The 26,658-nt window shown below is 43.5% G+C and overlaps 1 protein-coding gene across 1 annotated transcript in view; it reads left to right on the top strand.

Moving 5' to 3' along the window:
* LOC118365024 (nidogen-1-like) overlaps window positions 1-26,658 on the top strand; it is a 76,664-nt gene that overhangs the window by 38,055 nt on the left and 11,951 nt on the right. Inside the window, exons 9-16 of the mRNA XM_035746919.2 lie at window positions 634-771; window positions 1,586-1,714; window positions 2,066-2,209; window positions 17,012-17,140; window positions 19,687-19,923; window positions 20,374-20,546; window positions 21,517-21,643; window positions 26,232-26,403. Of these exons, the coding sequence (XP_035602812.2) occupies window positions 634-771; window positions 1,586-1,714; window positions 2,066-2,209; window positions 17,012-17,140; window positions 19,687-19,923; window positions 20,374-20,546; window positions 21,517-21,643; window positions 26,232-26,403 (1,249 nt within the window). The remainder of the gene's footprint in view (window positions 1-633; window positions 772-1,585; window positions 1,715-2,065; window positions 2,210-17,011; window positions 17,141-19,686; window positions 19,924-20,373; window positions 20,547-21,516; window positions 21,644-26,231; window positions 26,404-26,658) is intronic.

Raw genomic sequence — 26,658 nt, forward strand, 5'->3', positions numbered from 1 at the left:
ACTTGACTCAGCTGGAGTTTATTGGCAAAAGTGTAACATCTGTGCCGAGTTTCCTGTGAGGATGCAATGGGGACTTGAGGAGCCCCCCCATCCTAATAAGCAGCTGTCTGATAAGCGGTCTGCATGTCCCTTCTAACAGCCAGGAGAGGTGTCTTACATGCCTGTGTCTACAAAACTGAGACATTGTGTGTGTGTGTGTCTGTGTTTGTGTGTGTGATGTCACAACATCTTGTCCAGATATTCCACAGCGTAAGCCATTTCCAACAATAACTAACGTGAGGGTTAATAGGAATCTATTCATTTCAGGTTGTAGTACTATACTGTGGCTTTTCAGACTGAAGTATCCAAAGATTGAAGTAACTCCAAAGTAGAACTCCCCTGATCCCTTGTTTTACAAAATCCATCATCTGAAAACAGCCACACAAAAGCCTTTACTGAAGGACGACATGTAGCCTTTAACTGAAATGCTGTTTGTCCAACCAATCGGTCCCTACCATGTTTACTGCAACTTTTACGCTTAAATTCTAGCTATAACATCAGAACTAACCCTGAACTAGGCATTGATGGCATCACCCACTAACACGGATCCCATTGCTGCCCCTCAAGAGAATGGACGTTTGTTTTGATTGACAGGTGGCCCACCAGAGCAGAACCCATGTTTCACCGGCAGACACGGCTGCGACACCAACGCCGCCTGCAGACCCCAAAAAGGTGTCCAGTTCACCTGCGAGTGTTCCACTGGTTTCACTGGGGACGGACGTCAATGCTATGGTAGGGGCCCTGCACACTATACATATCAGCTTGAACCTACACCAGCTGATGCATAAGGGACATGGGGAATAGTCTATTGAAGTTTGGGTTATACTTTATTTTACATATTTACCTGGAAATTCATTAAAGAATGCATGGTAATAACTTTATTACTTTATTATCTAATAAACATATCGGTTTCATGGGGATTCTTTGAAATAAAGACTACTACCAATTTCCTTAAACAATTTCAGTAGCAGAGCATACCAATTGTAGCTGTAATAGGACTGAAAGTGAAGTTTCCCTAGACATTGATCTTCGGTCAGTTTAGCAATTTCCCCACTAAGGATTGGGCGAGCTGATCCTAGATCTGTACATTTGGTGTGAAAACAGCACATTACCTTTCATGACTGATCTTCATAAATCAGGTAATATTGGTAAGATGGCATCTTCATAGTAGTGGTGATGATATTACATTTGGCTTATTTTGCACTTTCTAAGAACTCATAGACGCTTTACATCAGTAAAGGGCAAGACCGCCCAAAGAGAGAAACAAGTATTACAGGACTGAGACAGACTGTAGCATAGGAAAACAAGCAATGTCATCAGAAATGCCCCACTAATAATTCATATTATTAATATACTGTAATGTACAGTATATTATTACATATACTACAAATGATCACATTAAATAATGTATTCCAAATATGCAATGAAATAATGTCATTGTTATTATGGCTGTTGATATGACTTGCAGTGAACGTTAATCTGGTGCAACAGAATTGCCCTTATGGGACAAATACAGTTGTTTGAATTGACTGTGCTCATTTTGTAGACATTGACGAGTGCAGAGAGACGCCCGAGATCTGTGGTTCTCACGCCATATGCAACAACCAACCGGGAACATTCCGCTGCGAGTGTATGGACGGTTTCCAGTTCGCCAGCGATGGCAAGAGCTGCGTCGGTATGTAGTGCTGAAAAAGCGTGTTCGCAGCTGTGTTGTTCTTTGTTTGGATGACCCCCAAAATATAACTCTGTTGCTTAACTTAATACACACTCTAAATACAGTAACCTTTTACAGATTGTTTCATATCATCTATATATTAATCTTAAACTCAAATTTAAGAGCGTTTCTATGCTATTTCAGTCTATTAATCTGCTGTTTTTCTTTAGTCTATCAAACCTTCTACTGAGAAATGTCTCACATTTGTTACTCCTTTTTACAATTTTATTTTCATCAAACAACGGATTCAGGGTATTTCTGTCTCCACCAAGTCTAAAATCTGCCTCTCCCTCTCCCCCCTATCCTTTGTAGAAGTGGACCGTCCAATAGACCACTGCCAGAGGGGTACCAATAACTGCGACATCCCAGAGAGGGCACGTTGTAGCTACACGGGGGCGTCTGCCTATATCTGCTCCTGTCTGTCTGGATTCGTGGGTGATGGTTATACTTGCCAGGGTAGGGTGACACTTTAAATCAAATCAAATGTATTTATATAGCCCTTCTAACATCAGCTGATATATCAAAGTGCTGTACAGAAACTCAGCCTAAAACCCCAAACAGCAAGCAATGCAGGTGTAGAAGCGCTACACACACTCTGTGTGTGTGTGTGTGTGTGTGTGTGTGTGTGTGTGTGTGTGTGTGTGTGTGTGTGTGTGTGTGTGTGTGTGTGTGTGTGTGTGTGTGTGTGTGTGTGTGTGTGTGTGTGTGTGTGTGTGTGTGTGTGTGTGTGTGTGTGTGTGTGTGTGTGTGTGTGTGTGTGTGTGTGTGTGTGTGTGTGTGTGTGTGTGTGTGTGTGTGTGTGTGTGTGTGTGTGTGTGTGTGTGTGTGTGTGTGTGTGTGTGTGTGTGTGTGTGTGTGTGTGTGTGTGTGTGTGTGTGTGTGTGTGTGTGTGTGTGTGTGTGTGTGTGTGTGTGTGTGTGTGTGTGTGTGTGTGTGTGTGTGTGTGTGTGTGTGTGTGTGTGTGTGTGTGTGTGTGTGTGTGTGTGTGTGTGTGTGTGTGTGTGTGTGTGTGTGTGTGTGTGTGTGTGTGTGTGTGTGTGTGTGTGTGTGTGTGTGTGTGTGTGTGTGTGTGTGTGTGTGTGTGTGTGTGTGTGTGTGTGTTTTGACTATTCTCGTGGGAACCAGATGTCCAAAACTTCACCTACTGGGGATTTTGTTGGTCCCCACAAGGTGTCAAATGCAATTTTTAGGTGGTGTAGTGTTGGGGTTAGAATTAGGGTTAGGTTTACATGCTGACCAAACCACTCGTGCGCGTGTTGATTTTGTACCCCCACACCAGACACGATCAGGACACGCAGATTAAAATATCAAAACAAACTCTGAACTAATTATATTAATTTGGGGACAGGTCGAAATGCATTAAACGTTTATGGCAATTTAGCGAGCTTGCTGTTGCTAGCTCATTTGTCCTGGGATATAAACATTGGGTTGTTATTGTACCTGAAATGCACAAGGTCCTCAACTCCGACAATTAATCCACAGATAAAACGGTAAACCAAATTAGTTTCTCTTCATCTCTCCTCTTTCCTTCAGGCTTCTTCTTATTATTTTGGACTTAATATGGCGGTTGGCAACCAACTTCACAGTATTACTACAACCTTCCGGAGTGTGGACCTCAATTAATCTTTCAATCACCCATGTGGGTATACAGTATGCTCCTAAAAAACCTATCAGGAGATGGGAGAGGCCAACTTGCAGCGTGATGATCGTCACAAATAGAACTTCTATTGTAGCGCATGGCCACACAGAGGCTCGCTGACACCCGCGAGCAGTGTGGGTGTAATGGTTGAATAACATACATATGTACATTTATTTTGCAACTCACGCGACGTGTCTGGTCTGGTCAGCATGTTAGGGTTAGGGGTTAAGGAAAATACGATTTTGAATGGGACTGAATTTTGTGTGTGTGTGTGTGTGTGTGTGTGTGTGTGTGTGTGTGTGTGTGTGTGTGTGCATGGTATTCTCTGAGGTTGGAGAACTTTTTAAAATCTTTACTAATGAAATGACTTAAATGATCTGAACTCACTCACAGCAACAATATTTATTTGTCATCAGGTGATATGACCTTGTTTTACATGTTTTATTTATTTGTGCTAATTCTTTTAGGGGGTAAATAATATTGCAGATTGTAGCTTCCGTATATATATTTTTTATGTACAGTTGAAGTCGGAAGTTTACATACACCTTTAAATACATTTAAACTCAGTTTTTCACAAATCCTGACATTGAATCCGAGTAAAAATTCCCTGTCTTAGGTCAGTTCGGATCACCACTTTATTTTGAGAATGTGAAATGTCAGAATAATAGTTGAAATAATTATTTCTTTCAGCTTTTATTTCTTTCATCACATTCCCAGTGGGTCCAAAGTTTACATACACTCAATTAGTATTTGGTAGCATTGCCATTAAATTGTTTAACATGGGTGAAACGTTTCGGGTACCCTTCCACAAGCTTCCCAGAATAAGTTGGGTGAATTTTGACCTCCTGACAGGGCTGGTATAACTGAGTCAGGTTTGTCGACCTCCTTGCTCGCACAAGCTTTTTCACTTCTACCCACACATTTTCTATGGGATTGATGTCAGGGCTTTGTGATGGCCACTCCAATACCTTGACTTTGTTGTCCTTAAGCCATTTTGCCACAACTTTGGAAGTATGCTTGGGGTCATTGTCCATTTGAAAACCCATTTGTGACCAAGCTTTAACTTCCTAACTAATGTCTTGAGATGTTGCTTCAATATATCCACATATTTTTCCTCCTCATGATGTCAGCTATTTTGTGAAATGCACCAGTCTCTCCTGCAGCAAAGCACCCCCACAACATGATGCTGCCACCCCCGTGCTTCATGGTTGGGATGGTGTTCTTCGGCTTGCAAGCCTCCCCCTTTTTCCTCTAAACATAACGATGGTCATTATGGCCAACAGTTATTTTTTTGTTTCATCAGACCAGAGGACATTTCTCCAAAAATTATGATCTTTGTCCCCATGTGCAGTTGCAAACCATAGTCTGGCTTTTTAATGGCAGTTTTGGAGCAGTGCCTTCTTCCTTGCTGAGCGGCCTTTCAGGTTATGTCGATATAGGACTCCTTTTTACTGTGGATATAGATACTTTTGTACCTGTTTCCTCCAGCATCTTCACAAGGTCCTTTGCTGTTGTTCTGGCATTGATTTGCACTTTTCGCACCAAAGTACGTTCATCTCTAGGAGACGGACATTGTTTCCTTCCTGAGCGGTATGATGGCTGTGTGGTCCCATGGAACGTGGTACCCTCAGGCGTTTGGAAATTGCTCTCAAGGATGAACCAGACTTGTGGAGGTCTACAGTTTTTTTCTGAGGTCTTGGTTGATTTCTTTTGATTTTCCCATGATGTCAAGCAAAAAGGCACTGAGTTTGAAGGTAGGCCTTGAAATACATCCACAAATACACCTCCAACTGACACAAATTATGTCAATTAGCTCAAATGATGTCAATTAGCTTTCAGAAGCTTCTAAAGCTATGACTTCATTTTGGGAAATTTTCCAAGCTGTTTAAAGTCAACTTAGTGTATGTAAACTTCTGACCCACTGGAATTGTGATACAGTGAATTATAAGTGAAATAATCTGTCTGTAAACAATTGTTGGAAAAATGACTTGTGTCATGCATAAAGTAGTCTTAACCGTCCTAACCGACTTGCCAAACTATAGTTTGTTAACAAGAAATGTGTGGAGTGGTTGAAAAACGAGTTTTCATGACTCCAACCTAAGTGTGTGTAAACTTCCAACTTCAACTGTATTTATACACATACATATAAATATACATATATATACCCATACATATACATACATATACAGTACAATGCATGGTTTTTCTTAATTTTTTCTATCTTCTATATTGTAGAATAATAGTGAAGACATCAGAAATATGAAATAACACATATGGAATCATGTAGTAACCAAAAAAGTGTTAAACAAATCAAAATACATTTTCTATTTAAGATTCTTCAAAGTAGCCACCTTTTGCCTTGATGACAGTTTTGCACACTTTTGACATTCTCTCAACTAGCTTCATGAGATTGTCACCTGGAATGCATTTCAATTAACAGGTGTGCTTTGTTAAAAGTTAATTTGTGGAATTTCTTTCCTTCTTAATGCGTTTGAGCCAATCAATTGTGTTGTGACAAGGTCGGGTTGGTATTCAGAAGATAGCCCTATTTGGTAAAAGACCAAGTTCCTATTATGGCAAGAACAGCACAAATAAGCAAAGAGAAATGACAGCCCATCATTACTTTAAGACATGAAGGTTAGTCAATGAGGACCGCCACAGGAAAGGAAGACACAGAGTTACCTATGCTGCAGGGGATAAGTTCATTAGAGTTACCAACCTCAGAAATTGCATCCCAAATAAACACTTCACAGAGTTCAAGTAACAGACACATCTCAACATCAACTGTTAAGAGGTGACTGCGTGAATCAGGCCTTCATGGTCGAATTGCTATAAAGAAACCACTACCAAAAGTCACCAATAAGAAGAAGAAACCACTAGACCGGTGGAAATCTGTCCTTTGGTCTGATAAGTTCAAACTTGGGATATTTGGTTCCAACCGCTTTGTCTTTGTGAGACGCAGAGTAGGTGAATGTATTATCTCCGCATGTGTGGTTCCCACCATGAAGCATGGAGGAGGAGGTGTGATGGTGTGGGGGTGCTTTGCTGGTAACAATATTGGTGATGTATTTAGAATTCAAGACACACATAACCAGCATGGCTACCACAGCATTCTGTAGCAAAGCTAGTTGAGAGAATGCCAAGAGTGTGCAAAGCTGTCATCAAGGCAAAGGGTGGCTGCTTTGAAGAATCTCAAATATATAATATATTGTAACGGAATTCCTCTTCTTCAGAGGAGGAGTAGCAAGGATAAGACCAATGTGCACCGTGGTAAGTGTCCATAATGATATATTTAATAAATCAACAGAACACTGAACAAAATAACAAAAGTACAAACAAACAACCGAAACAGTCCCGTATGGTAAAAACACCAACACAGGATACAACCACCCACAAAACACAATAGAAAACAGGCTACCTATGTATGGTTCTCAATCAGGGACAACGATTGACAGCTGCCTCTGATTGAGAACCATACCAGGCCAAACACAGAAATACCAAATCATAGAAAAAAGAACATAGACAACCCACCCAACTCACGCCCTGACCATACTAAAACAAAGACATAACAAAAGAACTAGGGTCAGAACATGACATATATTGTCACATATACTCCCTCTCCGGCACTTGAGGTCGCCACGCTATTCTTGTTTTGTTCTATGTATTATTTCTTATTAAATTCACTCCCTGAACTTGCGTACACGTTACAGATTAGCGCCTCACCAAAGGGAAGTATTGTTTGTATTTTGTTAGTGTAGGTGACGTCGGGTCCGGGTGCACGCTACCGGAGCAACCGGGGATGCCTCAGCTGGCTCTTCAGGCTTCCATGTCTCAGCCGGCTCGTCAGGTTTACAAGACTCGGTTGCCCCCGCAAGTGTCCGTTGCCGAGTCTACTGAGAATGCCTCAGCTAGCTCGTCAGGCTCCAATGCCTCAGCTGGCGCCACAGGCTCCCAAAACTTGGTTTGCTCAGCAGGCTCCTATGCCTCAGCCGGCTCGTCAGGCTCCCATGCCTCAGCCAGCTCGTCAGGCTCCTATGCCTCAGCCGGCTTGTCAGGCTCTTATGCCTCAGCCAGCTCGTCAGGCTCTAATGCCTCAGCCGGCTCGTCAGGCTCCCATGCCTCACCCGGCTCGTCAGGCTCCCATGCCTCAGCCTGCTCGACAGGCTCCAATGCCTCAGCCGGCTCGTCAGGCTCCCATGCCTCAGCCGGCTTGACAGACTCCCATGCCTCAGCCGTCCGACAGGCTCCCATGCCTCACCCGGCTCGTCAGGCTCCCATGCTCGACAGATTCCCGCATATCAGCAGAAGCGATCGGCTGGTCCCCAGGATTATCCCTCTGGTCGGCATCCTGCGGCTGGAGCCGCGCGTCAGGGAGGGGGTAGTGTCACGTATACTCCCTCTCCGGCACTTGAGGTCACCAGGCTGCTCATTATTAAGCACACCTCTCACCATCGTTATGCGCATAAGCACCTCATCAGATTCACTTGGACTGCCTGATTACCTCCCGTATATATGTAATTCCCTTTGGTTCTTTCCCTAGGCGTTATTGTTTCTGTTCGTGTTTCTTGTTTTGTACTATGTATTATTTATTATTAAATTCACTCCCTGTACTTGCTTCCTGACTCTGTGTACACGTTACATATATTTTGATTAACACTTTTTTGGTTACTACATGATTCCATATGTGTTATTTTACATCTTGTAGATGTAGAAAATAGTACAAATAAAGAAAAACCCTTGAATGAGTATGTGTCCAAACTTTTGACTGGTACTGTATACATATAAACTCAGCAAAAAAAGTAACGTCCTCTCACTGTCTACTGCGTTTATTTTCTGCATGTGTAAATATTTGTATGAACATTCAACAACTCAGACATAAACTGAACAAGTTCCACAGACATGTTACTAAAAGAAATTGAATAATGTGTCCTGAATAAGCGCATCTCCTCCTCATGGACTGCACCAGATTTGCCAGTTCTTGCTGTGAGATGTTACCCCACTCTTCCACCAAGGCACCTGCAAGTTCCTGGACATTTCTGGGTGGAATGGCCCTAGCCCTCACCCTCCGATCCAACAGGTCCCAGACATGCTCAATGGGATTGAGATTCGGGCTCTTCACTGGCCATGGCAGAACACTGACAATCCTGTCTTGCAGGAAATCACGCACAGAACAAGCAGTATGGCTGGTGGCATTGTCATGCTGGAGGGTCATGTCAGGATGAGCCTGCAGGAAGGGTACCACATGAGGGAGGAGGATGTCTTCCCTGTAATGCACAGCGTTGAGATTGCCTGCAATGACAACAAGCTCAGTCTAATGATGCTGTGACACACCGCCCCAGACCGTGACGGAACATCCACCTCCAAATCGATCCCGCTTCAGAGTACAGGCCTCGGTATAACGCTAATTCAGTCCAGCCTCTCTCAGCCTATTGCGGACAGTCTGAGCATAGAGTGTGCGTTCCTGGTGTAACTCAGGCAGTTGTTGTTGCCATCCTGTACCTGTCCCGCAGGTGTGATGTTCAGATGTACCGATCCTGTGCAAGTGCTGTTACACGTGGTCTGCCACTGCGAGGACGATCAGCTGTCCGTCCTGTCTCCCTGTAGCGCTGTCTTAGGCATCCCACAGTATGGACATTGTAATTTATTACCCTGGCCACATCTGTAGTCCTCATGCCTCCTTGCAGCATGTCTAATGCACGTTCAGGTGTAGAAGCACGGTGGCTAGGCGTCTTTCTTTTGGTGTTTTTCAGTCAGTAGAAAGGCCTCTTTAGTGTCCTAAGTTTTCATAACTGTGACCTTAATTGCCTACCGTCTGTAAGCTGTTCCACAGGTGCATGTTCATTAATTGTTTATGGTTCATTGAACAAGCATGGGAAACAGTGTTTAGAACACTATGTCAGTGTTCTGGCACAACCAGAAGAGGACTGGCCACCCCTCATAGCCTGGTTTCTACCTAGGTTCTGGCCTTTCTCGGGAGTAATTCCTAGCCACCGTGCTTCTACACCTGCATTGCTTGCTGTTTGGGGTTTTATGCTGGGTTTCTGTACAGCACGTTGTGACATCAGCTGATGAATGGAGGGCTTTCTAAATACATTTGATTGATTGATTTAAACCCTTTACAATGAAGATCTGTGAAATTATTTGGTTTTTTTAACGAATTAGCTTTGAAAGTCATGGTCCTGAAAGGGACATTTCTTTTTTTGCTGAGTTTAGTACGCTTATCATAATTTGGTTGTAATCCAGAGGTTAGAAAAAGTATCTACATCCTCTATGAGGCTGTGGAGTGATCCAAATTGTGGATTTAAAAGAAACCATGAATCATCAGCGTACAATGACACCTTTGTTTTTAAGCCCTGGATTTCTAATCCCTTGATATTATTGTTGGATCTGATTTTAACAGCTAACATTTCAATGGCAATAATAAATAGTTATGCCGATAGTAGACAACCTTGTTTTATTCCTCTTGACAGTTTAAAACTTTCTGAGAAGTAGCCATTATTTACTATTTTACAGCTGGGGTTACTATACATAACCATAATGCTGTTTTATAAGAGATTCTCCAAAATTGAAATATTTTAGGCATTTATATATAAAACTCCAATCGTACTTTATCAAATGCTTTTTCAAAGTCAGCTATGAATACCAGGCCTGGTTTCCCAGATATTTCATAGTGTTCTATTGTTTCCAGTACTTGTCTTACATTATCTCCAATGTATCGATCATGTAAAAAAAACTTTCTGATTAGGATTAATTATAATCCGACAATACCTTTTTAATTCTATGCGCTATGCATTTTGGCCAAAAATTTGCTTCACAACACTGAAGTGTAAGAGGCCTCCAATTTTTTAAATGGACTGGATCTTTATATTTACCACTTGGATCCTGTTTCACTAATAATGAATCAGACCTTCTTGTTTAGTGTCTGATAATCTACCATTTATATAGGAGTGGTTAAAACATGCTAAAAACAGTCCTCCGAGTATATCAAAAAAGGTTTGGTATACCTCCACTGGAATGCCATCCAACCCTGGAGTTTTCCCGGATTAAAACACTTTAATTGAATCAAGAAGTTCTTCCTCTGTAATTTGGCCTTCACGTGAGTTCTTCTGTACAGCTGTTAATTTTACATTATATATATTTTTAAATCATACAATTAACTTTGGTTAGTAGAGATGTAGGAGACTGAAACTAAAACATATGCTTAAAGTACTTTACTTCCTCTTTCAAAATATTGTTTGGTGAGTTGTGGGTGACTCGGTCATTTGTAACAAGTTTCAGTAAATTATTTTTGGTAGCATTTCTATGTTGACGATTAAGAAAGAATTTGGTGAATTTTCCCCATATTCCATCCAGTTCGCTTTATTTTTTAAATAATATTATTACACTTGATCTTTCTTGAATAAGTTCCTCCATTTATTTTTGTTTTTCCCAATAACTTATTATGAGCCTCCATGGTACAGTTTTTATTGCTATCTATCTGTACTGTTAGTCCTTCCATTTCCTTTGTTAATATGGACTCTTTTGACCTACATTTCTTTTGTTTTAGAGATGAGTACTGAATTGCATGGCCTCTATAGGCACATTTAAAAGTGTGCCACACGATAAGGGAATTAGCTGTACCTCCAGTTGAAGTCCGAGGGTTTACATACATTTAGGTTGGAGTCATTAAAACTCATTTTTCAACCACTCCACACATTTCTTGTTAACAAACTATAGCTTTGGCAAGTCTGTTAGGACATCTACTTTGTGCATGGCACAAGTCATTTTTCCAACAATTATTTCCAGACAGGTTATTTCACTTATAATTCACTGTATCAGAATTCCTGTGGTTCAGAAGTTTACATGCACTAAGTTGACAGTGCCATTAAACAGCTTGGAAAATTCCAGAAAATAATGTCATGGCTTTAGAAGCTTCTGATAGGCTAATTGACATAATTTGAGTCAATTGGAGGTGTACCTGTGGATGTATTTCAAGTCCTACCTTGAAACCCAGTGCCTCTTTGCTTGATATCATGTGAAAATCTAAAGAAATCAGCCAAGACCTCAAAACAATTGTAGACCTCCACAAGTCTGGTTCATCCTTGGGAGCAGTTTCCAAACACCTGAAGGTACCACATTCATCTGTACAAACAATAGTACGCAAGTATTAGGAAGGAGACGCGTTCTGTCTCCTAGAGATTTTTTTTAAAAATGTAACTTTTATTTAACCAGGCAAGTCAGTTAAGAACATATTCTTATTTTCAATGACGGCCTGGGAACAGTGGGTTAACTGCCTGTTCAGGGGCAGAACGACAGATTTGTACCTTGTCAGCTCGGGGGTTTGAACTCGCAACCCTCCGGTTACTAGTCCAACGCTCTAACCACTAGGCTACGCTGCCGCCCCCAGATGAACGTACTTTGGTGCAAAAAAGTGCAAATCAATCCCAGAACAACAGCAAAGGACCTTGTGAAGATGCTGGAGGAAACCGGTGCAAAAGTATCTATATCCACAGTAAAACGAGCCCTATATCGACATAACCTGAAAGGCAAGGAAGAAGCCACTGCTCCAAAACTGCCATAAAAAAGCCAGACTACGGTTTGCAACTGCACATGGGGACAAAGATCGTACTTTTTGGAGAATTGTCCTCTGGTCTAATGAAACAGAAATAGAACTGTTTGGCCATAATGCCCATCATTATGTTTGGAGGAAAAAGGGGGATGCTTGCAGGCCGAAGAACACCATCCCAACCGTGACGCATGGGGGTGGCAGCATCATGTTGTGGGGGTGTTTTGCTGCAGGAGGGACTGGCGCATTTCACAAAATAGATGGCAACATGAGGAAGGAAAATTATGTGGATATATTGAAGAAACATCTCAAGACATCAGTCAGGAAGTCAAAGCTTTCTCGCAAATGGGTCTTCCAAATGGACAATGACCCCAAGCATACTTCCAAAGTTGTGGCAAAATGGCTTAGGGACAACAAAGTCAAGGTATTGGAGTGGCCATCACAAAGCCCTGACCTCAATCCTATAGAAATGTGTGGGCTGAACTGAAAAAGCTTGTGCGAGCAAGGAGGCCTTACAAACCTGACTCAGTTAAACCAGCTCTGTCAGGAGGAATGGGCCAAGATTCACCCAACTTATTGTGGGAAGCTTGTGGAAGGCTACCCGAAACATTTGACCCAAGTTAAACAATTTAAAGGCAACGCTACCAAATACTAATTGAGTGTATGTAAACTTTATTCATTGTTCTGTCCTAGTTAAAAACAAGTTACCACCAATAGGGTTTGATAAAATTTCCAATATCCTCGCTCACATGTAAATTCTGTAAGTAATATACAGTATAAGCCAATTATTTGATGGTCCGACCGCATTCTGTCCCCTAACAACACATTTTAAACTTTTGGTGCCAGAGAGAATGACATAAGAATTTAGTCAAGACGACTAGCTTCATTGAGCCTCCGCCATGTATATATCACTAAGTCAGGATATTTAAGCCTCCATACATCCACGAGTTCCAATATTTCCATGACATTTGTGATTTCCTTATGTGCATGCAGGTGATAGTTTGTAGTGGGATTTCCTTTACGGCCCATAGAGGTATTTAAAACCGTATTATTATCTCTCGCCATAATAATAGTCTCATTTTGCTTATAGAGTTGATAAATCATTATATATATTTTCAAAGAAGCGTGGATCATCAATATTTGGACCGTATAGGTTAATGAGCCATATCTGTTTATGGTCAAATAACATATTTAAAATCATCCATCCATCTGTTTGGACAATTTACATATTCGGATTCAAATTACTGCAAATTAATTTCATCACCCCTTTTGAATTACTTTGCCCATGGGAGAAATACATTTCGCCCCCCCCAGTCCTTTTTCCACACAACTTCATCTGAAATTGTTGAATGAGTTTCCTGTAAACAATATACACTGCTCAAAAAAATAAAGGGAACACTAAAATAACACATCCTAGATCTGAATGAATGAAATATTCTTATTAAATACTTTTTTCTTTACATAGTTGAATGTGCTGACAACAAAATCACACAAAAATTATCAATGGAAATCAAATGTATCAACCCATGGAGGTCTGGATTTGGAGTCACACTCAAAATTAAAGTGGAAAACCACACTACAGGCTGATCCAACTTTGATGTAATGTCCTTAAAACAAGTCAATGAGGCTCAGTAGTGTGTGTGGCCTCCACGTGCCTGTATGACCTCCCTACAACGCCTTGGCATGCTCCTGATGAGGTGGCGGATGGTCTCCTGAGGGATCTCCTCCCAGACCTAGACTAAAGCATCCGCCAACTCCTGGACAGTCTGTGATGCAATTGGTGGTATTTTCAATGACAGCCTAGGAACAGTGGGTTAACTGCCTGTTCGGGGCAGAACGACAGATCTGTACCTTGTCAGCTCAGGGGTTTGAACTTGCAACCTTCCAGTTGCTAGTCCAATGCTCTAACCACTAGGCTACCCTGCCGCCCCGTGATGTCCCAGATGTGCTCAATTGGATTCAGGTCTGAGGAATGGGTGGGCCAGTCCATAGCATCAATGCCTTCCTCTTGCAGGAACTGCTGACACACTCCAGCCACATGAGGTCTAGCATTGAACACAGGGCCAACCGCACCAGCATATGGTCTCACAAGGGGTCTGAGGATCTCATCTCGGTACCTAATCAGTCAGGCTACCTCTGGCGAGCACATGGAGGGCTGTGTGGCCCCCCAAAGAAATGCCACCCCACACCATGACTGAACCACCACCAAACCGGTCATGCTGGAGGATGTTGCAGGCAGCAGAACGTTCTCCACGGCGTCTCCAGACTCTGTCACGTCTGTCACGTGCTCAGTGTGAACCTGCTTTCATCTGTGATGAGCACAGGGTGCCAGTGGCGAATTTGTCAATCTTGGTGTTCTCTGGCAAATGCCAAACGTCCTGCACGGTGTTGGGCTGTAAGCATAACCCCCACCTGTGGACGCCGGGCCCTCATACCACCCTCATGGAGTCTGTTTCTGACCGTTTGAGCAGATTTGTGGCCTGCTGGAGGTCATTTTGCAGGGCTCTGGCAGTGCTCCTCCTGCTCCTCCTTGCACAAAGGCGGAGGTAGCGGTCCTGCTGCTGGGTTGTTGCCCTCCTACGGCCTCCTCCACGTCTCCTGATGTACTGGCCTGTCTCCTGGTAGCGCATCCATGCTCTGGACACTACGCTGACAGACACAGCAAACCTTCTTGCCACAGCTCGCATTGATGTTCCATCCTGGATGAGCTGCACTACCTGAGCTACTTGTGTGGGTTGTAGACTCCGTCTCATGCTACGACTAGAGTGAAAGCACCGCCAGCATTCAAAAGTGACCAAAACATCAGCCAGGAAGCATAGGAACTGAGAAGTGGCCTGGTCACCACCTGCAGAACCACTCCTTTATTGGGGGTGTCTTGCTAAATGCCTATAATTTCCACCTGTTGTCTATTCCATTTGCACAACAGCATGTGAAATTTATTGTCAATCAGTGTTGCTTCTGAGTGGACAGTTTGATTAAACAGAAGTGTGATTGACTTGGAGTTACATTGTGTTGTTTAAGTGTTCCCTTTATTTTTTTGAGCAGTGTATATTATATTCCTTCTCTTTTAGCCAGGTAAATACTGATGATCTTTTCTCATTATCTACTAAGCCATTATAATTATAGCTGGCTATACGTTTTTCACCATTTACCATAGTGAGATACAAGTTTCAAATCTATTTATCATATGTTTGTAAACTCACCATTGAAAAGTAACATGATGATTGAGTGTCCATATAGCTATACCATGATATTTGCATTGCTACTAAGTAAACCTCCAATTGTTCCCCACTATTCCCACCTGCTAAAAGCCCTCCCCATCCCAAGGTGGGTTGTCATCTCAATGATCGGCAGACCACCCCTGACCCCAGGATCCCATCCAGGGGGTCATCCTTGGAAAAGAGCACACAGTGCCACCCACAGAACAGAAACGGATCAACCGCCAAAAGTATTTCCATTGCCCTCACCTCAATTTGCATTATAAATTGCTATTGAAATATATATATAAAATCCAGCGTATCTTAATTTCCATAATTAACAAATAACATGCGTAATAATGTAGGCAGTTCATGCAAAGGATTGTTACCTATAACCAGGATTGTTACCTATAACCATGATTGTTACCTATAACCAGGACTGTTACCTATAACCAGGATTGTTACCTATAACCAGGATTGCCATTACAAAATTTTCATTTTTGGGAAGCAATTATTATTTTAGCAATCCATTATTGTGATTAATCTTATATTGTCCCTTACATCATTACCCCCTAGCAACATATGGACACACACATACACACACACACACACTCACTCACTAAACCCCTTTCCCCCACAAACAACCATAAGCTCAGATGCTCAACAGTTGCTCCTTCCCTGATCCCAACTCAAGAAAGGACATGATTTACGAAACGCATATACAGTTGCGTCTGTTTGAGAAGGCATGCAAAATTGAGCAAAAAGGGCAGATTTGATTAACCATTGTCAAGTCCTAGGTGATGGAGATCAGATACACCCCCTTCCCCTGAAACACGCACACGGTGGTCCACCGTTGTGACCATTTCCCCAAGCATCTCTGTGCAGTCAAACCTTTGATTATTTTGTGCTACCAGGGCCACAATAATATGTCCCTTCTCTGATTGTCTGAGTATGACCCCCCTCCCCATTGGCTACTTCAGATATGTCTAGACTTGCCTTTGTAGAACTTGTCTAGTTACTAGGCCATATTCGAATAGTGTACTTTACTGTCCAACATGACAAATAAAGCTGTCTTTTGCTTTTCTCAGAACCCCCCCAGACACCACAGAAACACACAAACCCTTCAGCTTTAAAAAAAAACAGACCATGTCTTCTCTCTAAACTCTCCACTGGGTCTCTCTAGATTGAACCCTCTGAGTCCTTCTCGTTGTAATGCACCCACACGGAGGCCCCTGCGAGAGGAAATGTGTGCACCTGGACAGGAAATGCCAAACACAACCCGGCCCTACAGCTGGGGAGCTCGTTGGTCATGCGTTTTATTCATCCATCCATCCATCCCTGTATTTCTTATTTTCCCTCGTCCAACATGACTTGGCCCGCCACCAAACGAAAGCTGTAGGAATTTCCATATGTCCTTGTAGAATTTGGAGAACTCCTTTTTCATTTATATTATTATATATTATATTATATTATTATATTATTTGTTGGCCTTAGAGATATACTTCAGAAGGCGGGGTAGTGAGTTGGGTGTGTTACATCCAAGTTGTATCCAAAGAATGGTCTCTTTGTCCCTATCGAACGCTAAACTTCACAATGTGTTTTTATTATCGAAATAATGATGTTTCTTTCCCTATATAACACAGGATGTGACATGTCATGAATGTATGTTTCAGATTTAGATACTTTTTAAAGGCGTAGTGCAATACCAATACATATGAATGGGTATTTTTTGTATATTTCCATTGCAGGATTTCATATTCACATTCCTATTGACTGTATATTTCAGCTATATATTTAAATATGTTGATACCTTATTTTCAGTTGAACTTAGCATCTGTGTCCCTATTGTTTCTCATTGACTGTTGTTTCACACACAGACATTGACGAGTGTGAGCAAGGTCGCTGTCACCGGGACGCCGTCTGTTATAACTCTCAGGGCTCCTTCACCTGTCAGTGCCACCCCGGTTTCCATGGTGACGGCTTCCAGTGTACCCCTGGCTCCCCGGGTAGGTAACCCCTGTGCTTTTTGGTGTAAATAAATCACATTTTCAAACCCCAAGTTGTATAAGAGGAGTTCTTCTTCATTTGGAACCAAACAGAAGTTTGATCCCTGGTCAAGTCATACCAACAACTCTAAAAATGGGTGAATCTGCAGTTCAAAACAATAACAAAGTTGACACCCGGCCAGTGTTTTGGTATATAGCTCAGGGATGGGACTGGAGAAATGTAACCATTCTCAAATGTATAGATGGAGCTATTGGATGCAAGAACTGACCTTCCATGACATCAAAATGATAGTTTTACCCATGTTTTAAAGATGTACATTGTTTGTTTACAATTACAATGTTTACAATCATTGGAGTAAAATAAGCTGATATCTTGGGTTCTGATGGGGTACGGCAGTTGAAATAAGTTCATGAGACATTTACAAGTTGTGATGTGCAGATTGGCCCTTTAAGGAAATGGACAGGGTGTGTACATTAAGCTGCCTCATGCTGCAGAAACAGGATATAGGCTCCTACCCTATGGGCCATTTTGTCTCAGACAAGGCTACTGATTACTTATAAGTAAAACAGCAGCCAGAGGCAGTGTAGTCTAAAATGTGCAAGGGAAGGCAAGATGCATGCATTCAGAAGGAACCTCTAAATGATATGGCTATGTCCCTGAAGTATGTCAATACTGTACATTCAATGGGTAAAGTTTGAGCTCTGATCAGCCATCTTCTTCCCCTCAAAATGTTAGGATTCGCCTTAGTTATACTTCTTCTGTCTTAGTGCCGACAGTTGGAACACGTGAAGCTCCTAACTGTATAGTTTGGTTTAGAGGGAGAGGGAGGGGGAGAGTCCAGGTGGCGGAGCGAGACAGATTTGTCATCAAAGGAAAGCATAACATACCAGAGACAAACTGTTTATATTGAACTTCAACACAAGCCATAGTGGACTTAACAGTATATACAGTGCATTTTTACTAATGGAGGTCTGTTCGCTAAGTTAGTGTTGTGTCATCGCCTGGCACCAATAGAAAGTGATTTAAATCATGGAACGCTCCCAGCATGGTAGAACGTGGAGGCGAAGGCCGGGAACAGAGTGTACTTCCATAAGACTGATGTAGGACTCTATGAGACTGCGTGCTAAAATATGGAACTGTTAGGGGGAGGGAGGATGGATGAAGGGTGTGTGTGTGTATGCGTTTGCTTCGGGATTCTGAAACTCACTCTGAACTGAGTATCTGTTGGTTTCTGGTGTGCCTTGACCACATGTCCCCCTCTTCCCTCACCCCTTTGAATGACATTTAAAGGTTGACATTTGACACTGTGCAGCCTTCCTGTGTAGGGAGGATACAGGAATGGAAAGGGAGGTTGGTGTTGATACAATCACGGTTGGTGTTGATAACATACAATCCCCACCGAGAAAGACCAACAGCTCATTCTCCATGCAATTAGGGCCAAAGGCCTGGAACATGTCACGTGGATGTGCTGGAATAGAGCCACACTCCTGAATACAGACTCCTGGGTTGCGTCCCTAATAGCCTATATATTGCACTGCTTTTGGCCAGGGTCAATAGTCCAATTTAGTTGAACATAAAGATAAAGATGCCCTGGAGTTACAACTAGGAATTTAAACATTTAATAAACAACAACAACTGAAGTAATAGAAAAAAGTATCACTTGCCCCTACTGACTTAACAACCAATACATTTTCTTTTTGATTCAACTCTATATGTATTCAAGTGTTCCATTATTTTTCTATAGGCTGCAGCTTTCATGTCATGTACCTTGGGTTGTTTGCGAGTTGGCATCTTTCTCAGCTGTTGCCTCTTTGTTCAAGTCCAATCCAGGTGTGTACTCCACCACGCTAATTATAGCTTTTTCTCCTCTGCCTCCACAGTTTTGTCATATTTTGTACAGCCCGTCTGAAAAGGGGGCATCATTTTGTCCTCCTTTGTCTGAACTTGTACTTGTAGTATACACTGTAGCATCTGGACCCTGTGAGAGTTGTCTTCCTCGCATCTCGACAGTTGACGACCATCTGACAAGGACTGCGTTGATCTCCTCCTCAGAGACAACCGTTCCCATCGTTGACTAGTTGTCTTTTTTTCGGTGTCTTTTGTTGATTGCTGCGGCCAGACGTTGTGCAAAGCGCAGATTGTATGGTGCGGCTGTTTGAGATTGTTATGACTAGTCTGTGGTTAACCGGACAGATACCCTGGGAATAAGTCTTTCAGCAAGACACTATATTCCAGATGTCACCGTGTCCCCTATGTCTGATTTACGTGACTGCAAAAATGATTATACATTTATATCATATGCTCATCGGCTCTCTCCTTATTCCATGTTATCCACATTAGTAGTGGGCAAGTAACTTTAGTTTTGAACTGCCATGTGCCATGTCACAGTAAGGAGATTATATTAAAACCAAAGCTATACAGCGCTTTTTAAAAAAAGAGCAATTCCTTAGAAACCTTTCTAAAAGACATGTAGGATCATTTTTATTTTCTTAATTTCCTCTATTTTCATTACTTCTCTCATGTCATAATTCTATTTTTATTCCAGAGCATGAGAAGACGCAGTGCGAGCGAGACAGAGAAAGCATCCAGGTCTCCTCCAACACAGGCTCGTTTTCCTTCTTCCGCCCACGCCCTGCCGTCAGTCAGTACGTTCCTACCTGCGACCAGCATGGTGCCTACGAGCCTACCCAGTGCCACGGTAGCATTGGGCAGTGCTGGTGTGTGGACGGCAATGGTCAGGAGATCCCCAACACTAGAACTGGCCCCGGCCAAAGACCTTTGTGTGAGTGACTGCCTCAAAAGACGGAGGGGGCGATTGGTCATCCTTGGCTTGTACCTTTTAATATTCATATTCAACATATTCATGCACTCATAGCACTCATGTCTATTCAATTACACTCAACATTTGCCCCCGCATGCTAAATAAAAATACATTAGGAACCCACTGGGCACATACTGGTTGAATTAACATTGTTTCCACGTCATTTCAACAAAAAAAGTTATATGTGATGACATTAAATCAACGTGAAAAACTGATTGGATTTGCAAAAAGTAATCAAAGTAAAGTAACTTTGAACCTAAATTCAATCGCATGGTTGAACGGTTTGTTGATTTCACATTTAATTTAAGTTAGTTGAAAACTCAATCATATGCAAATCAAAACTAGACGTTGATAGGACGTCTGTGCCCAGTGGGAAATGACAATGTAACTTCAGTTGTCCTTCCTTGACAGGTATTGACCGGGGAGTTATTCCTCCCCCGATCGGACCCACCACCAGGCCAGATGTCTCTCCTGTGGCCCCAGGGACCCACCTGCTCTTTGCCCAGAGCGGGAAGATCGAACAAATCCCCCTGGATGGATACAGCATGAACAAAGGGGAGGCCAAAGCCCTGCTGCACCTGCCTGTGAGGCTCCACATTGACGCACCTCAACTCACCTCACATTATCTCAGTCAGACAGCCAGTCAGTTTGTTAGTCAGTCATTCAGTCAAGCACTGCACATCACTTGCTACAAGCACTGTGGGAAGTTACTTATTGACTCACAAACTTTCACTCACTCACTCTCTTTGAGTGAGTGATTCACTCTGTCAGTAACTCACTCCTCTCTGTAAGCCCTGGCCTACCACGCCTTGTCAAGATGGCCGCTCACCAGATGGCCAGAGCTGTCTTCTAAGACCCCCAGTCTTAGGTTGAATGAAAAGAGGTTTCATTCAACGCAGGTCAGATGTTTCCTTTAGCCGGACTGAGAGTGCGTTGATGGGTGTCGTGGGTCCACGTACCCACTCTCTGGAATGTCCCAAATGCCACTTGAACAATCTCCTGATTGTGTGAGTCGGCCATCCATACTCGTCCTCAGGCTTTTCTTCTTTCTTCTCACTAGCGTGGAATGGTCTGGCAGAGCAGAGGGATTCCCCATAAATGCTTCAATTGTTTGGCTAACCGCATTCTGCCATTTTGAAATGTAATGTAACATTGTGTATTTCTTATGGCATTTGGTTGAACCCCATCTGAAATGAGTGGGGCGAGATATTAACACTATTAAAGTAATTCCTGTTCTGCTTGCAACATAAATTTGACAATCTTGATTAAAAAAACATTTATAACATTACTGCAATGTTCTCTTGGTGTAAACAGGGGCTCCATTGAGTGTGTGTGTGACATCCTATATTCTGACGCTAGAATGGTTTCCAATTAGCAGTTAAGAAGGGAAAACACAAGGAATTATTTTTTTTGTACCAGGCCAGCTACACACTACTATGGTGCAAAGTGTATTGGATAATTGGTCTATTCAACGTGTCAATGTGTTTTGTATCTGTCCCGATCTAAATAAACCATAAATCAATAAAACCCTCTGTCTCTATGTGTTGCTCCCAGGACAGAGTGGCGATCGCTGTGGCCTACGACTGTGTGGAGAAGATGGTGTACTGGACAGACATCACAGGGCCCTCCATCAGCAAGGCCAGCCTAGAGGGAGGAGACACCATCTCTCTCATCACAACAGGTGAGCAGTACACAGGTCTCAGGTCAGCCTGGAGGGAGGAGACACCATCTCTCTCGTTACAAAAGGTGAGCTGTTCACAGGTCTGAGGTCAGCCTGTAGGGAAAAGACACCATTTCTCTCGTCACAACCGCTTTAGTACACAGGTCTCAGGCCAGTCTGGAGGGAGGAGACACAATCTCTCTCGTCACAACAGGTGAGCGGTACACTGGTCTGAGATCAGCTCAAACCTAGCTAGCCTGGTCCATGAAACGCATCAAGAATGATAAGTTAACTTTTCATTTCTCATATTTTATTTCTCATGGACTTCTCATAATTTACTTATGTGTGCATTTATAAAGACTTATTCATGAAATATAGTATAATGTGTAAACAAAAAACAAAAGTTCCATCAATTTCATCTTTTGACGTGTGAAACAACACGGACAAATGACGGATTGTTGCTCCATTGTCTTGGTAGTCTTTCAATGTACTGTCACGAACGTCGTAGTGAGGAGACCAAAGCGCAGTGTGATGTGAATACATCCTTTTAATGATAGATGAAAAAAAACACGAAGTACACACTGGCGGCTCCCGACTGGAGGGAGACTCTGGCGGCTCCCGACTGGAGGGAGACTCTGGCGGCTCCCGACTGGAGGGAGACTCTGGCAGGTCCCGACTGGAGGGAGACTCTGGCGGCTCCCGACTGGAGGGAGACTCTGGCGGCTCCCGACTGGAGGGAGACTCTGGCGGCTCCCGACTGGAGGGAGACTCTGGCGGCTCCCGACTGGAGGGAGACTCTGGCGGCTCCCGACTGGAGGGAGACTCTGGCGGATCCCGACTGGAGGGAGACTCTGGCGGATCCCGACTGGAGGGAGACTCTGGCGGATCCCGACTGGAGGGAGACTCTGGCGGATCCCGACTGGAGGGAGACTCTGGCGGATCCCGACTGGAGGGAGACTCTGGCGGATCCCGACTGGAGGGAGACTCTGGCGGAGCCCGACTGGAGGGAGACTCTGGCGGAGCCCGACTGCGACCCGTCGTGGTAGACTCCGGACTGCGACCCGTCGTGGTAGGTTCCGGACTGCGACCCGACATAGGAGGTTCCGGACTGCGACCCGACATAGGAGGTTCCGATCTGTGGCCCGTCGTAGGGGGTTCCGGTCTGTAGACTGTTGCCGGATGCTCTGGACTGGGTACTGTAGCCAGACACTCTGGACTGGGTACTGTAGCCGGACGCTCTGGGCTCGGTACTGTTGCCGGATGCTCTGGACTGGCGAGGCGCACTGTAGGCCTGATGCGTGGTGCCGGCACTGGTGGTTCTGGGCCGAGGACACGCACCTCAGGGCGAGTGCAGGGAGGAGGAACAGGGCGTACTGGACTGCTGAGGCGCACTATAGGCCTGGTGCGTGGTGCCGGCACTGGTGGTACCGGGCTGGAGACACGCACCTCGGGGCGTGTGCGGGGAGAAGGAACAGGGCGAACTGGACTGCCGAGGTGCACTATAGGCCTGGTGCATGGTGCCGGCACTGGTGGTATGTGGGCACCAGTATGTGGGCACCAATTCAAATGAGTGGATTTGGCTATTTCATCCACACCCGTTGCTGACAGGTGTATAAAATCGGGCACACGGCCATGCAATTTCCATAGACAAACATTGCCAGTAGAATGGCATTACTGAAGAGCTGTGACTTTCAATGTGGCACCATCATAGGATGCCACCTTTCCAACAGTGGTTGAAAAACTACCCAACTATCATACTTGAGTAAAGTTAAAGATACCTTAATAGAAAATGACTCAAGTAAAAGTAAAAGTCACCCAGTAAAATTCTACTTGAGTAAAAGTATAAAAGTATTTGGTTTAAAATATACTTAAGTATCAAACGTAGAAGTATAAATAATTTCAAATTCCTTATATTGAGCAAACCAGATGGCACCATTTTCTTGTTTTTTAAATTTACAGAAAGCCACAGACACACTCCAACATTCAGACATCATTTACAAACGAAGCATGTTGGTTCAGTGTTTCCGCCAGATCAGAAGCAGTAGGGATGACCAGGGACGTTCGGTTGATAAGTGCGTGAATTTGACTATTTTCCTGTCCTGCTAAGCATTCAAATGTAACGAGTACTTTTGGGTGTCAAGGGAAATGTATGGAGTAAAAAGTACAATATTTTCTTAAGGAATGTAGTGAAGTAAAAGTAAAAGTAGTCAAAAATATACATAGTAAAGTACAGATACCCCCAAAAATGACTTAAGTAGTACTTTAAATTATTTTTCCTTAAGTACTTTACACAACTGCTTTCCAACAAGTAAGTCAAATGTCTGCCCTGCTAGAGCTGCCCCGGTCAGCTCTAGTAACAACAATGGCTAAGCTTCAAAGCGGTAGGCCACACAAGCACACAGAACGGGAACGCCAAGTGCTGAAACACATTGCATGTAACACTCACTTCCGAGTTCCAAACTGCCTCTGGAAGCAACGTCAGCACAAGAAATGTTCGTTAAGGACCTTCAATAAATTGGTTTCCATGGCCGAGCAGCTGCATACAAGCCTAAGATCACCATGCGCAATGCCAAGCGTCGGCTGGAGTGGTGTAAAGCTCGCCGCCATTGGACTCTGGAGCAGTGAAAATGCATTCTCTGGAGTGAGGAATCATTTTTCACCATCTGGCAGTCCTGATGGACGAATACCCACCTGAATGCATAGTGCCAACTGTAAAGTTTGGTGGAGGAGGAATAATGGTCTGGGGCTGTTTTTCATGGTTCAGGCTAGGCCCCTTAGTTCCAGTGAAGCATACAACAGCATACAATGACATGCTAGACAATTCTGTGCTTCCAACTTGTGGCAAAGTTTGGGGAAGGCCCTTTCCTGTTTCAGCATGACAATGCCCCCATGCACAGAGAATGGTGCTAGTAAATCTAAATACTAGTATAACCAAGTGCAGCTCTTCAACTGCCCACACCCTCCCGCCTGACTAGCATAACTACTCTGGACGGTTCTGACCTAGAATATGTGGACAACTACAAATACCTAAGGTGTCTGGTTAGACTGTAAACTCTCCTTCCAGACTCACATTAAACATCTCCAATCCAAAAATAAATCTAGAATCATCGTCCTATTTCGCCACAAAGCCTCCTTCACTCATGCTGCCAAACATAGTCAGTTTTACGAGGGTATCTTACCGATCCTTGACTTCGGCGATGTCATTTACAAAATAGCCCCCAACACTCTACTCTGCAAACGGGATGCAGTCTATCACAGTGCCATCCGTTTTATCACCAAAGCCCCATATACCACCCACCACTGCGACCTGTATGCTCTCGTTGGCTGGCCCTCACTACATATCCGTCACCAAACTCACTGGCTCCAGGTCATCTATAAGTCTTTGCTAGGTAAAGCCCCACCTTATCCCAGCTCACTGGTCACCATAGCAACACCCACCCGTAGCACGCGCTCCAGCAGGTATATTGCACTGGTCATCCCCAAAGCCAACACTTCCTTTGTCCGCCTTTCCTTACAGTTCTCTGCTGACTGGAACGAATTGCAAAAATCTCTGAAGCTGGAGTCTTATATCTCCCTGTCTAACTTTAAGCATCAGCTGTCTGAGCAGCTTACCGATCACTGTACCTGTACAAAGCCAATCTGTAAATAGCACACCCAACTACCTCTTCCCCATATTATTACTTACCCTCTTGCTCTTGTTGCACCACAGTATCTCTACTTGCATAGCATCATCTGCACATCTATCACTCCAGTATCAATGCTAAATTGTAATTATTTTTGCCTCTAGGGCCTATTTATTGCCTACCTCCCTACTCTTCTACATTTGCACACACTGTACATAGATTTTTCTATTTTTCTTTTATTTTGTGTTATCGACTGTATGTTTATTTATATGTAACTCTGTGTTGTTGTTTTTGTCGCACTACTTTGCTTTATCTTGGCCAGGTCGCAGTTGTAAATAAGAACTTGTTCCCAACTGGCATACCTAGTTAAATAAAGGTGAAAAAAGGTCCATACTGAAATGATTTTTTGAGATCGGTGTGGAAGAACTTGACTGGCCTGCACAGAGCCCTGAACTCAACCCCATCGAATGGCTTTGGGATGAATTGGAACGCCAACTGCGAGCCAGCTCTAATCACCCAACATCAGTGCCCAACCTCACTAATCCTCTTGTGGCAGAACGGAAGCAAGCAATGTTCCAAAATCTAGTGGAAAGCCTTCCCAGAACAGTGGGGGAAAAAAGCAGCAATGAGGGCACCAACGCCATATTAATGTCCATGATTTTGGAATGAGATGTTCGACTAGCAAGTGTCCACATACTTTTGGTCATGTAGTGTATAACTCCCAGGGATGGAAATAAAGCTAACCTAAGGATAGTATTTTTCATATCGGGCTTGTAGAAAATGTGCCCAACTAGCTCGCTGGCTAGTGATTTTTTTCTTCTTAAATGTCCCACAGATTTTGGACCCGGGCTTGTAGGAATTGCGGTCTATTCTCCTGGCGGGCCAGTGCTCAAAATCCTTAAATTCCATCCCTGATAACCCTCATACAAAATCTGTAGTTTCTGTCTGAACTAGGCGTAACGATATCCTCCTTTTCTCTTCCTCAGACCTGGAGAGCCCAGAGGGTTTGGCTATCGACCACCTGGCCCGGCTAATGTTCTGGACGGACTCCATGAAGGACAGGATTGAGGTGGCCAAACTGGACGGAAGCCAGCGCCGTGTCCTCTTCGACACCGACCTGGTCAACCCCCGGCCCATCGTCGCTGACCCCTCCTATGGGTACGTGTCTTTGGACAATGTCTGACTTTGATTCCTTTAATGCAAATTTGCGATTAAATAAGCAGTTAATTCTTTGTGCTGAATATATATTGTCCTTAACCGCTAAGGCCTTGAATGATTTTGCTAGCGAATCTGCCAGGTTATCCTTTTCATGGTTTAGATAGCACGTAGGTACAGTGGGGTAAAAAAAAGAATTTAGTCAGCCACCAATTGTGCAAGTTCTCCCACTTAAAAAGATGAGAGAGGCCTGTAATT

The sequence above is a fragment of the Oncorhynchus keta genome, chromosome 32 (assembly GCF_023373465.1).
Source record: "Oncorhynchus keta strain PuntledgeMale-10-30-2019 chromosome 32, Oket_V2, whole genome shotgun sequence".
Taxonomy (NCBI): domain Eukaryota; kingdom Metazoa; phylum Chordata; class Actinopteri; order Salmoniformes; family Salmonidae; genus Oncorhynchus; species Oncorhynchus keta.